Source organism: Anser anser (assembly GCF_964211835.1).
Source record: "Anser anser genome assembly, chromosome: 5".
Taxonomy (NCBI): Eukaryota; Metazoa; Chordata; class Aves; order Anseriformes; family Anatidae; genus Anser; species Anser anser.
In genome coordinates, this window is record NC_139725.1 from 38,284,085 (window position 1) to 38,297,467 (window position 13,383).

Genomic DNA, 13,383 nt, shown 5'->3' on the forward strand with positions numbered 1-13,383 from the left:
TACTGGAAACATTCAAGTATTATCATTTCATATTAATTTAAGTTCTTGAACTGTGGCTTAGTTCCAAATTTGGTTCCTATTATACAAAAGTGTTTTAAGAATCAGTAAGGTAAGTTAAGAACAAATGTACCTTTACCTATATTCTTGATATTCTTGTTGAAATACCACCTAAATTCAGGGCCTGATGAGGAACTGAAGAGATGGGTCTTATCTCCTTACCTACACAAGATGGTCAGTTTGAAAGAAATCTTAAATTCTAATTACAATTTTCTACTAATAAAATATGGTATGGAAAAAATAGGAATGAATTCTAGCAAATACGATGGCCTCCAACACCTTCTTACGTAAAAGGTTATGAGACAAGCCACTGTTTTATGCCCCAGTTTTTGAAAAACTTTACAAATCCACGTGATGGAAAAGTTTTATCAGCCATTCTGTGTTACAGTTGTAATGCCATTTTTAAATACATACATCAACTAGAATTGAAAAAAAAAAAAGTGCTTTTAAGCTGACTAGAGTATAACAGAAGCATTCATACAAAACTATAACAGAAGAAGAATTCATACAAAATTCAGAGGCATTTACCTTCTCTTCCCCCACTACCATCCCCACCTATCCCTTCTGAATAGGTCTATATGAAGCATCAGTGACATAAAAACATTTTCTGTGTGGTTTGTTTGGGCTATATTTTTAAAAACATTTTGGAAATTGGGTTGCAAGTCACAATATGCGTTTAAGTTAAAATTTTTCTCTACACTCATAACTCTAATCCATCTACAAATGCATTGTATTCCAAAATTATATTTTCTTTTTCACCAAGATATATGTTGTTGAAACCCTATATACCAAGTTTCCACCCCAAATGATTTTTTATAGTCGAATTATAACCCCCTGAAGAGTACAATACTAATTTTGCAGTTGTAAAATAGGATCTCAAGATGGAAATAATGACTCAACTTCCACTCTAGCATGGCAAATACATTGGCATAATGAAACTAAATTGATACAAGAGCTCACACATTAAATTTTCACTGCAAAGCAGCATGGAAAACTAATTGTTTTAATTAGGAGCAAAATCATATTAATCCACTGACTATTTCAGAACTTTGATCTGATGTACATCACCACAGGCTTTGGTGTTACAATTAATCCTGTTCCCATTACATATGCATCAATAGTCTAAAGGAAGAAATTTGAAGCAAAAAAAAATATCTAGACAGCAACAACAAATAGCAATGAATGAGGATTTTATTCAAAGCTATCTGGATAAAATAAGTACAAACTAATCAGGTGTGTAATGATGCTCTGTTGATGAAATACTGAATACTTCGTGACAGTTTAGGTAGTTAGCTGCAGGATACAAGAGTGCATGACTCAGAGGCAGACACCACAGGACTGAGAAGCAAATACAAACTAAAAGATTAAAAAAGCCAAGCACTAAAGCAAATGAGGGAAAGTCATCCTACAGAAAATACCTTAACTACTTTGTTTCTAAGTTTATAGCACTGAAACCTCAGAATGAATTGTAGTGGGTATTTTTTTGCATACCAAATACCACCGAGAATTTTCTGACCCACTTAAACACTCATCTTGACTAAATCAAGCAATACGAGAACATCCAGAGACACACCAGAAACACTGACAGGTTCCCTGACTTCTTTGCAACTGGAGTACAGTGTAAATTGCTAAATGGTTTAAATGTTCTTCTGTAATGATCACATAAGAAGCCTTTCTACTGTTTGTCATCTTTATTCAACTGCATTCATGCAAGTTGAATATAGATTCTTTCAAACTTTCTGAAATCCAGGCAGCACAAGAGTAAACAGATTAGATACTTATGCTCTTATTTTACTATGAAGTGTGCGATCTGTATAAAGGTTAAAAACAAACAAAAAAACAACCTAGTGATCTTTCAGTATTTTGAAATCTTTTAAGAATGACAATATTTTTCTTCCTTGTATATCTAAGGATGTTAGAGATAAGAGCTGATTCACACAACAAAAATTTCACTTGCTGCTGCAAATCACCTCTACGTACATTGCAGAGCCCTCAAAGATTCAAGTTATATGCTTCAGATGAACAAGTTAAGAAAATATGTGCTACAGGGCAAGCATTTAGAAACATCAGATTTAAAATTGTAATCTAAAACTGAAGAAAGGACTTCCTGGTCACCACTGCTATAAATATTTAAAGGGAACTTTTGGATTCTTTTTTTTCTTGACATTTCAAAGTCTTTTTCATACAGTTATTGTTTCAGGTAAACGCCACCTTTTTTGATGTGGTTGATATACGTAAGTGAGACACAACCACATCTGAAGGACACTGAAAGACTTCAGTAACTTAGGATATGAAATAAAAATGGAACTACACACTCAAGGGCGAACACAACAAACAGAATATATTAACTTCAATGTCACATCTCTGAAATAACAGATCTTCAGTGCTGCCCAGCCATCACTTGGGGAGCCTAGTCTAATACCCCCTAAAGGGGGCATTTTCAGCCATCAAAATCAGCTCTAAATCTACTGGCCACTCTAAGCCTCCTAACCAAACGGTGGCCCAAACTAAACATCTCCACTTGTGAGATCTTATTGGGAAAAGTTAGTGAAACTCACCTAAAATTTGCAAAGTCACTTCTGTGCATTGAAAAAAAAAAAAAAGAGCCTATAGCTTTAACCAGCTTAGTAAGAATAAGTTTTTGTTTGTTTGTGGTTTTTTTTTCTGGTTGGTATTCTTTGTTTCTGGCTAGTTCAAGTTAGGCATATTATGCCATTTCATTCATTAACTCCTGAAAATACAGCCCCCTTCAGAAATTAATTAGCCTTCCCCCCACAGTTCCTATTGGCAGGTTCTGGAACAGAACCCGGAACAGGTTCTGACAGCAACAGACATTCTTGTAGGTTCCTGTCTTCATTTCTGAAAGCTGGGTTTCCAACCACGTTTTTTTTGTTGCACTGTTTCATGATCTCAGTTTATTCCCCTCCACACTTCTGTTGTCCAGCTCCTGCAGTACGCCCACCTGCGACACAGCATGCTCCAAATGCCGCAGGATCCCATTCTCAGTGTTGTGCCTCACAAACAAAAGCTGTTTCCACTCCCTCTTGTAAAATAGGCTATTCATCCCAATCACCCTGGCAGCAGTTCTCAAGGACGATGAGATATAGGGCAAACTTTATTGCATCAAAACAAAGAGAATTGTTCATTATTAGTGAATAGTCAGGGCTTATCTGAACAACTTTTTATTTTACTTCCCCCTACAATCACTCCTTACCTCATCACAAAGGTAACTAAAGTAGGAAAACTATCTAGCAAAAAGACTTAAAACCTCCAAGAAGATTGTTATTTGTGCATCAAAATTATTTACAGAAGATAATTATACAGTGACAACATATTACAAAAGCATTTTGATAGCTTTCACTTGGAATTAATGGACAATTTTATACTTGAACACAGTAGTAAACCTATAGTTACACACACAAGCAGTAAAACTCATAGGAGATCCAGCAGCTTTCTATCCTAGCCTGACAGTTGCATCCTAGCCTGATAATCCACTGCCAGTTGTTTAGATTTTACAGTACAGTGATACCCATTCCCTTTCTGTGGGATGCTGCAGGATGCCAGCCCCCCTCTGCTCACTCATCAGATGAAGGGGGAATAGCAGGAGGTCTGCTGGCCACCAGCAGTCAGCATGTAAAGTGAACAGCCAGCTCTGCCTACAGGATTTGCTCTCACCTGCTTGAGCATACATACTTCTCTGATCTACAGTAAAGAGTTTCTGTCAGCCAGAGCTTGCACAAGAGACTGTTTCTGCACAAAAAGCATCAGAAAACAAAGCAGCAAGTCGTCTCAGTCATGATAAAGGATGTGCTGGGGAAAATTATTTATGTACGCAGACAAACTGACTGCAAGCTCTGAACTGTTTGTGGAAACTCCAGTTTTTTTCCACTCTCTGTTGGTACTATTATTATTATACCTCACAAAACGTAGTAAGTATAAGAAAAAGAAAGAGCATTATTTAGGTACAACAAGAAAAAGAACACAAAGCATATTCAAGATAGCCAAATATTTTCAGAGGGAACTTTTCATATGCTTTCCCAAGAGAATATTTCCAGCCATGAGAGAAGAAATCACAGCCAACTTAATTTCAGCCTCCTAGAGACTTATTTCAACAGGACCACATTCTGTACTTGTTTTTGAATTTTAACTGAAAGCTAAATTCCTTAATTATATTTTTTCCAGGTCCTGGCATATTTTTTTTTTTTTTTAAGAAATAATTTACTTTTGTTTCATCAAATAGAAGACAATTCTCTTTAAACTTTTTGGATTCTTACAGAAGGGTTTTTTGTTTTCTAGCTCCTTGGTACATTTGATAGAAGTTTAAGGCTTTGGGAATTAAGAAAAAATGTTTTGAGACTATTCTTTATCTGTAAGAATATCTACATCTGAACTTTGTAAGTAAGAAGTTTAAGAGATCCACATCTACCCCACAGATCTTTATTAATTTAGAACAAAATGTATTTGGAATTGCTCATGGAGCAATTAAAGCTCAGTGATGAGAAGAGTTCCACAAATTCTACATAAACACCACCACTTCAACCCAAAAATTAGAAGAAAAAGAATAGGCCTATTATAGTTGGTGTTCTTGACTTGTAAAGCACAAAAAGGATAAAATTGAAGTCTCTCTTTCTGTCCAACATTCAAGTTGCTGTGCAATACTCAACAGCTTTTTTTTAATTGGAGGGAGAAGGTTCTAACACCCTCCCCCCCTTTAGGCGGCAACTTTTCAATATTTATGTTCAACTATTATAAATTAAACTTGTTCTTACAACACATGCTTAATTTCAAGTGGCATCTTCTGCAACTTTTCAGCATAACTTTTGAACAATTTTGATTTTCAATTTAAATTAAGAACATGTTGGTAGAATTTTAAGCAGGAATAGGGTTTTATGTATGCTTAGAAGCAAGCAAACTTGTCAATGTTTTGTTGAATTCAGTCCTTAGTGAGAAAGCACATATCTCTGAATTAAAGGAACAAGAAACTCTTTAGTTAAAGCTCATACTTGCAGCCTAGAGCTCAATCAGTCCAATGGAATGGGCATAGTGCAATATCCACGCACGGCTATATTCAATAATCGCTTGTGGCAAATAGTGCTCATGATCAAAGAGGCCGTTAGCACAATCCACATAATGGTTTTCCTGAAGGATGTTTGTTCAGATGTGAAGGTTGGAAATTGTGTATCACTTAATGGATACCAAAAGGAGAGCTCCGCTCCATCTGCCTGAGGCATGACAGAATTAATGCTCAAGGAAGAAAGAAAAATAAATAAATAAATAAATAATGGAGACAATGAGCCAGTAACACTTCCTGTTGGAGATCATCTTTGACAGTCTAGGTAAGGGCATTTCACTCTTTTTTTTTTTTTTTTCCTTCCCAATTCTTGTTTTTATTGTCCAGAACCTACAGTAGGTCTTAAAAACTGTAAGCCTGGACAGGAAGGACAACATAACCAGAGTAAATTTGAATACTTGTACAGGGTAGTTGAAAGATGGATCATGTTACTTGTACTTTATTTGCAAATTTGCCTTTGTCTTTTAAAAGACATACAGACAGGCAGCCATTGGCATAATTGTTTATACAACATATTCTGCATTTAAAAGCAGCAGTAATACAGACATCTTTACTCTATGCCACAAGGTAACCTCGGGTTTTTCCAAGAAGCCCACGAACTGGCTAATAGCTACAGCCTGGAGTACTCAAGGAAACTCAAATAAAGCCCAGGAGGCCATTTTACATATGGAAATAGAACAGCAATATAGATTTATAAATAACAACAATGACAATGAAGAACATTTAATTAAAAGTTATGCACCCTATGGGTATGCCTATAGTCAGCAAAGCAAAGCAATAGAAAAGTACCCAGTTCCAGATGCAATTTAGTTGTGGTAACACAGACCTTTTAGATGATCTACGTTATACTATGCCACATATTCCATTGCCATTTTTTAGCAGGGTAGCCATACACTGAGACAACTAAAAAAAAGTGCAATGTTGTAGACTAAAAAAAGTGGGGTGTGAAAACAGTATCAAGTACTTTTTCCTTAGAAGTGTTCTCTGCTACCTAAGGTAAGTCAGTACTGGGGCACTTTTTGAGAAGTGATATCAACTATATGCCAGAGATCATGTATCTGTGGAGGTCTTTGAGAATGGAATTGAGAATTACCTTCTGCATAACCAATTCAAAACAGACAGAGACAGGTTTTCAGTGAGTAGAATTTGTGGTGCTTAAGCCATTCTGAAAATTTTGACTAAAACGTAATAGAAACTTTTAAGAACAGTTCAAAGTTCTTTTTGTTTTTAATGAGTTTAAGAACCTCATTAGGGAGCATCCTGACACTTACTGACCTCCCTGATACTGACCTAACCTTAATAGAGCTTTTCCCTAAAAGAAAGCATGAAGACTACTATGGTATCAAAACACCAAAAATGGATGGAACTGAATTCATTTCAGCTTTGTTTTGCTAAATCCTTTCAGCAGTAAGCAGAAGTACAGCACCTACATTTAGAGCAGAAAAAGGACACTAAATTCTATTTTTAATACTAAACAAGTTACTTTAGGGACTCACTGAGTACAAAACCACAGTCCAAATGGCATCCTGCAATATAATAAGTTATAACAGAGGAAGAATATGACCATAATTAAATCTGTTGACTAATTTAGTTGATTGTAACTAGAAAGACAAAATAATTGGCACACCTATTGAGCAGCAATTCCCTGAAAGAAGAATATTTCAATATCCTCACTGATCTCATTGCTTTTATGGAAGGCTTTACTGTATTTTCTGTAAACCAATCTGGTCTGTCACTTATTCAATTTTTAATGCTAACGCCAATGACAGCATGTGTTTTTAAATGCAGCTACATCTGCCACTGTTAATTACTGAGTCATCTGTCCCCTGTACTGAAAAATGAAAACACCGTGATGACATGAAAGCTTTGAAGAAGCTACTTGTCATTAACCGCTTCCTTGTGCTACAAACTAAGTTTTCTGATCCTAAAAGGGGCTGTATTTAATCACGGCAGAATGAAAGAGAACAGAATTCTGCAGCAGATCTTAGTAGCAACCTACACAAAACATCAGATCCATATAATGCTGTATATGAATTTCAGCACCAAGAGACCTGCAATAGACTTGCTCATGAATAGATCTTCCCTTCCTGAAATAGTGTGGTACTGTTTGTAAAGAGAAGACGATATAAGCACACACGCAGAGGCTTATCAAAAATACTTCGCAAGAAGGTATGTTCTGTTGGTGAAACAGTACTAGTTTCTAGGTACTAGTCCTGTACTTGTACATGAGACACAGTAGTCTCATTTTTAATGAAAGAAATCAGTTCATTTTGATTTAAAACAGCCAAAGAAGACTTAAGAAGATCAGCACGTTTTGAAAATGCAAGCATGGAATTATTAGTGATGCTGATGCATTTTAAAATATCTGTAGCACTTAATGATGACAGTTCATTTTATTAAGCCAATTATAACAGATAAAAACAAGCCATTGCTTGAATGCTAACGATAAGGAAAAACAGCTTACAAAAAGATACCTTTCTTTGAATCTTAAGAGGATGAGGAAAGGGAAACGATTACAGATGGGAAATCCCGGAACAAAGCAGCCAATATAGTATTTGCATACCGTGCAAGAAAAGAAAGAGGGAATTGTTACTAGCAGAAGCAACAAAATTAAAACGCTTACTAAAATAGTAGTGGTATGTCAACATAGTGCAGAGAAACGCCACAGAAAGATACCAAGTTGGTTCCAAAGCAATATAATCACTTCAAAACAGTCTTAAGTATCTCAGATACTCCTTGTTCTGGAATTAGTCATGCTGAATTGCAAATCATAGATAACCGTTAAAAAAAAACAACAAAGATAGCCCTGATTTAGAAAGACTTACCATATTAGAAGGTTGAACCCTACCATGAAAAAAGTAGCAAGAAATAAATGACTATAACAGAAGGGAAGACAGGTTAAAAAAATAATAGATATTTCTGTATCTAGTATACATAACTTGATCACTTGTGATTGCATAAGACTATAAACATCAAATAAAACCACTGATCTTCTATACTATTTTCTTAGTTTTACAGAATTACAGAACTAGAACGTTTACCGTTGCAATAAAAGGACATTTCAAAGTGCTGTTCTTACTCCATGCCTGCTTGAACTATACTCCATATTTGAGGATGTTAACTACTTTCAGTACATGTGAACTTGCCATACTTACCACTCCCCACCACAGGGCATCTGCATAGCTGCCAAACTCTGTTTCTCCAGAATCATTTACAGCATCTTTTTCAGCCAGGTACACAAAATAAGAGGAAAAAATCAGGCCCAGAAATCCAATGTAGAGTGTAGTTATCAGTTCCTGCAAACGGGATCAAAATAACAGCATTACAATATTGCTGAGACATAAAAGTTACCTATCACTGACATTTTTTAAAAGATAACTACAACAGAAGAATGTAATTTCAGCAATTACTAAACACTGACACCAACTGTTGGCTGTAAGTTAGCATCCACTGAGCTCAGTGGTGAAAGAATTTACACAGTAGCTATTGACTTGGTCCAGCATGAACATTTCGGATAGAGAACCTAATACAACCACGTGTTCCTCACTTTGTAAGTGTGACACATTAACTTTTTGGTCATCAAAAATTCGTTGGATAAGCTTTTCAAATGCTGCCATATTCAAAACAACTTTGGAAAAAAGATGCATAATTTTTAGAAATGTTCAGATTCCCTTTTAGAAATCTCATTCCTGTGGTTAAATCCAACAAGTCAAAAGTTGGGCAAAGTGCAGGTGAACATTTTTAATCTTTTAGGAACTTTTTGTCCCCTGAACAGGGCAGAACAACCACACTTGGATAAAATAAATGACTGCCTGTTTCCACATTAAATATATTTGACATCATCAACACGTCTGCAAACACACTGTTCTGAATATAAGGACTTAAATTTCTGTTAAATGAATTGCATCGATTATTATGCCATTTTTGAGTACTCAAACTTACTTGTCTGTGTATGAACACGACTGATCCCAGAAGCCTCCATGTACCACCCTGACGGTCAACATGCAGCATTCGTAAAATCTGCAGGAAACGGATGCCCCTGGAACACATTTTTTAAATTAATAAAGAGGCTAAGAATACACGAGAAAAACAGAGGTGGAGAGGGGAAGCCTGTGTCTTCAAAGGACCATTTTGAGGGAAATGCATAGTATTTTATGGTAGACCTAGCAGCTTGTCTCTTCTCACTGCATTCACTCATTTTTCATCATTTGTTGTGAAGACAGCTCAGGAAGGTTGCAAAGGAGGAGGCAGACTCTGTATACATAACTGGTAAGGGTGACTCAAGAATTCAGGATTTTGGACACAAACTGTGAATGCTCTAGAAATCATTCATCAGTTTATATTTGACTTGCTCACCAGGATGGGGAACAATATACAGAAACAGCTAACTACAGATCCTTTCCTTTTAAGCACATCATGGCCAATTTGAACTTGACAGTCCAACTATATACATATATATATTTTTTTAATTTTATTTTTTACAAGAGTCACTGCAGCCCTAGAGCACTGTTGCAGCTAGTGCACAGAGCACAGTACACTGCCCTGTACTTTCTCATTCAGGAAAACCAAGTGGTGTGACCCTCCTGAGTACAAGGTGGATTCAGTCCATCAGGAGCTCACAACAATTAACCCCACGCCTTTTATGAAGCAGCAGCTTAAAGAGGTCATCAGAGACAAAGTGTGAAAGACAGTTGCTGTAAAACTGAGCCAAGAAACTAAAACAGGATTTGGACAGAACCCATGTAGGTGCATGGGAGAGGATGGGTACCTATATGTGCACCTCTACCCCCACCAACCATAAATCCATTACTAGAGCTAAGAAAATTATGACCAGACAACACACTCAAATTTTTATTTTCACTATACTTCATGGGATTATTATTTCACACCCATATGTGATTGGTGATCTGCTCTGTTACATGAATATCAGAGGAAAGACTGTTTTTCACCAGGAGGTAAACAAAGTAAAAAAGATACCCTATTCAAACTGACAGCATTATTTTCTTTTATTGCATATAATTACCTGATAGCTGAGGTTGCAAAGACTTGACCTTTAGAGCCCACACACAGAACTATCATGGAAGCAACAACTACAATTAAATCTGGAAAATAAAAGTCAATTGACAAAATTAGTTATTAGCATCTTGCAATACTTCTGCAAGGCTGTTACTAGAACCATGGCCAATATTACTTTAACACTTTGAACAGTGACCCCAAATGAAGATTTCCAGTTACATAACAAGATATCTCTGCTGTAACATATAAAGAAAATATAATTGTATAATATAATAGAAAGGTTTTACTGGGATGGGTCTGAGATGACCACATTCTAGATGAGTGATATGAGTTACTACAAAACAGCCTCAGCAGTCTGGATAACTTATTAGCTGGATTTCTTATATGCTCTGCTGTTTTAGAGACTGTTTTATTACTTGACAGAGTTTTTGGCTTTTATTTGATTTATCAGACAACTGACTTACTATTATTTAATCTCTCCAGGTCTGAAGGGTAGAGAAAAATTAGAATTCGTGTGTGTCTAGTTTACTTTAAGTCACTCATTGCCTTAGGACTGTATACTAAATCTGTCTGCCTCATGCCTAGTTAATTTTGGAAAACAATTCCATATTTTGGAAAATGAAATAGTTCTTGATACATATCTGGGAAAAGTGAACTTTGTTTTGCTTCCCAAGCTGAAATAAATCTGAAGCTGTTTCAGAACCTCTGCTGTGCTACATCTCAAGAGAAATGGATTGGCGAACAGCGTACAAAGATGTGGTCAAAGCCGTTTTATAGTTGCAGTCACACCTGAGATGCAGTTGTTTATGCACACACACAGAGAAAAGAAACTATTTTATGATTGTAACAATAAATATCCAGGCACAAAATTTTGTAATTTACATTCCAAAAACTTACAGATTGTTTAGGAAAACTATATCCTCTATTCAACAAATAGTGTTTCTGAGTAGTGGAAAAAACTATGTCACAGAACAAGGATTACTGTGCTTCTATAACAATACCCCTCTTCCAGAACTTGATTTGTTTATTCTATTTATATTTTGAGTGCTCCAGGGCAAGGGTCTTCAAATAGCTCTCTCAACATTGGTTAAAAAATACCGTATGGTTTTGGATTATTGTGTTTCTTTCAGTGAAATTATTAAATGCAGGACAAGCATTCTAAAAAAAAAAAATATAGAGTTTTGACGTATCTAGATTTTGATAAAACTAGAATTCTTGGATATAATTTCTATGATGACTGAAGTCAGTTAGGAAACCAACTGCAGAGAAAATCAAGGGGAGTCAGGTGCCTGGTTCCAAAGGCATCACTCTGAAAACCAGTTTTTGATTCAATAAATACACAAAGTAATTACAGTGCATCTATCATGCTCCACCAAGCAGTGTGTAGTTCAGTTAGAATCCAAAACAAACTCATTAAAATATTCAAATGACTGCTAAAAAAAAAAAAAGCTTTCCATCATCAAAAGAAATAAAGTTTAGCTATTATAAGTGTCTGGGACCCCAAGGTCGCAGGAGACAGGATTGCGGGCAAGACTTATTTCTGGCAAAGCTTCAGATCACTTGTGAAAAGAAAACACTCTGCTCTTCTGGAAAAACAAACCAAGCTACATTTTCCACCTCCCACCCCCCACCCCCCAAATAAGTGCCATGGATTCTTGGATTCTTTAGGTCTATGCTAATACTAATGACAAGAGCTCTTGCTTAATCTTTGCTTCAATTGCTATAGAAATTTCATTTTTCAGAACTTTCAAGGATGACTTTTACCTGATGTTTACATCAACTTTGCGAGCTGTGTGTACTCACCAATGATTGAAATAGGCTTCCTAGCAAAACGGAGCCTTCCCCATATTCCGACATATTTACTGCGGCATCCTGCTGACCACAACCGAACTACGTATTCTGTTCCAAAGAATACCACTAATACAATTTCCTAAAAGAAATAGACAGGGAACCAGATTAATTTTCTATTTTATGTCTTTCATCTTTTTTTCAGAATCTATTAGAAATGCAGAAATAAAATACAAAATTTGGAAGTTAAAAAACTATCAACCCTACCAAAATCATTTAAAGTAACACAGTAAAAGTGGCAAACAAAGAAATAAAAAATTAAGAGCAAGTTTAAATACTTTAATTGCATGCAGTTTGGCTCATCTACACGTGCGAGAACTGAAAACCACTCTGTACAATTCACTCGGTCTCTCAATTCAAACAAAAGGTTCCCTTACTGAGCCAAAGAAAACAAGCACAGTCTATATGCAGAAGATGAGTATTTTTCTAGTGTATTTCTTTTTGGGAAGAGGTGTGCTTCACATTCCACTGACCACATCAGCTTAACCACACATTTACTTATACTTTTTCAGTCTTCTTTTAATCTCATGTGGCTGAAAGTAACATTTCTGGTGCACTCACAGTAAGACAACAGGCACCCCTTCCACCTTCTTGTCGACAGTTAGAAACACAAGTCTAGTCCTGAAGTGCTGCTATTGAGCTCGGTGTTAACCACAGACTGACAACAAGGTATGACTTTGGAAATGCATACAAAGCCACAAATGTCAAAGACATCTGACACTCTCGTTGATACACAGAGGTACACTTATGTTGTACTTGGAACTTCACGTGCAGATAAACCTGGCTTTTCTAGAGTGGCTGACCATGGCATATTCAGCATAGTTTCCCCAAAGCCAAGGAGCTGCAACACTTCCTCATCTGTAAACTCAGTTAATAACTGGTCATGTTATTACTGGTCAGAAAGAGTAAAGATAAGAAACCATGTTAGGTATCACAGCTGTATAGGATAATGCAGATAAAGAGAAGGGGCTGCTTATTACAGAGAGTGATTTAATATAAAGAGCAAGAGCAGAGATGCTGAACATTCTACCCAGTCTCCCCTATTTCTGCACTGGTCACTGCTGTTTTTCCATGATATCCAATTGGCAAATGGGACTCAAGGTACCTATGAATTTCTAAATTAACTGAAACACCTAAGATGCAACCCTAGCCCAGACAACACCAACAGGAGTCATTTCATCTGCTTCAAAAACACATGGGACGTTGCCCTGAATAGTCAGTAAAATAACAGGCCTGTAAGCAGTAAGAAAAGGGAAAAAAATTGCCACGCACCAATAGACCTCACTATATTCTTTCAGTGGACCTAAAACTCCAGTCTTCTGCTGGCATAACCTGCTCATCTCAGGGCACTACAGTGTTGAAGTTACTCTGTGACACAAATTTAGGAAGAT

The 13,383-nt window shown here is 36.3% G+C and overlaps 1 protein-coding gene across 10 annotated transcripts in view; it reads right to left on the minus strand.

Moving 5' to 3' along the window:
• KCNQ1 (potassium voltage-gated channel subfamily Q member 1) overlaps positions 1-13,383 on the minus strand; it is a 409,094-nt gene that overhangs the window by 249,734 nt on the left and 145,977 nt on the right. For all 10 annotated transcript variants that reach the window (XR_014585267.1, XR_014585268.1, XR_014585269.1 and 7 more), the window contains 4 exons: positions 11,948-12,074; positions 10,152-10,230; positions 9,071-9,167; positions 8,284-8,424 (listed from right to left, as the gene is read on the minus strand). Coding sequence is in view for 7 of the 10 variants with exons in the window: in XM_083838814.1 (XP_083694940.1) it covers positions 8,284-8,424; positions 9,071-9,167; positions 10,152-10,230; positions 11,948-12,074 (444 nt within the window). In the remaining 3 variants the exon portion in view is untranslated. The remainder of the gene's footprint in view (positions 1-8,283; positions 8,425-9,070; positions 9,168-10,151; positions 10,231-11,947; positions 12,075-13,383) is intronic.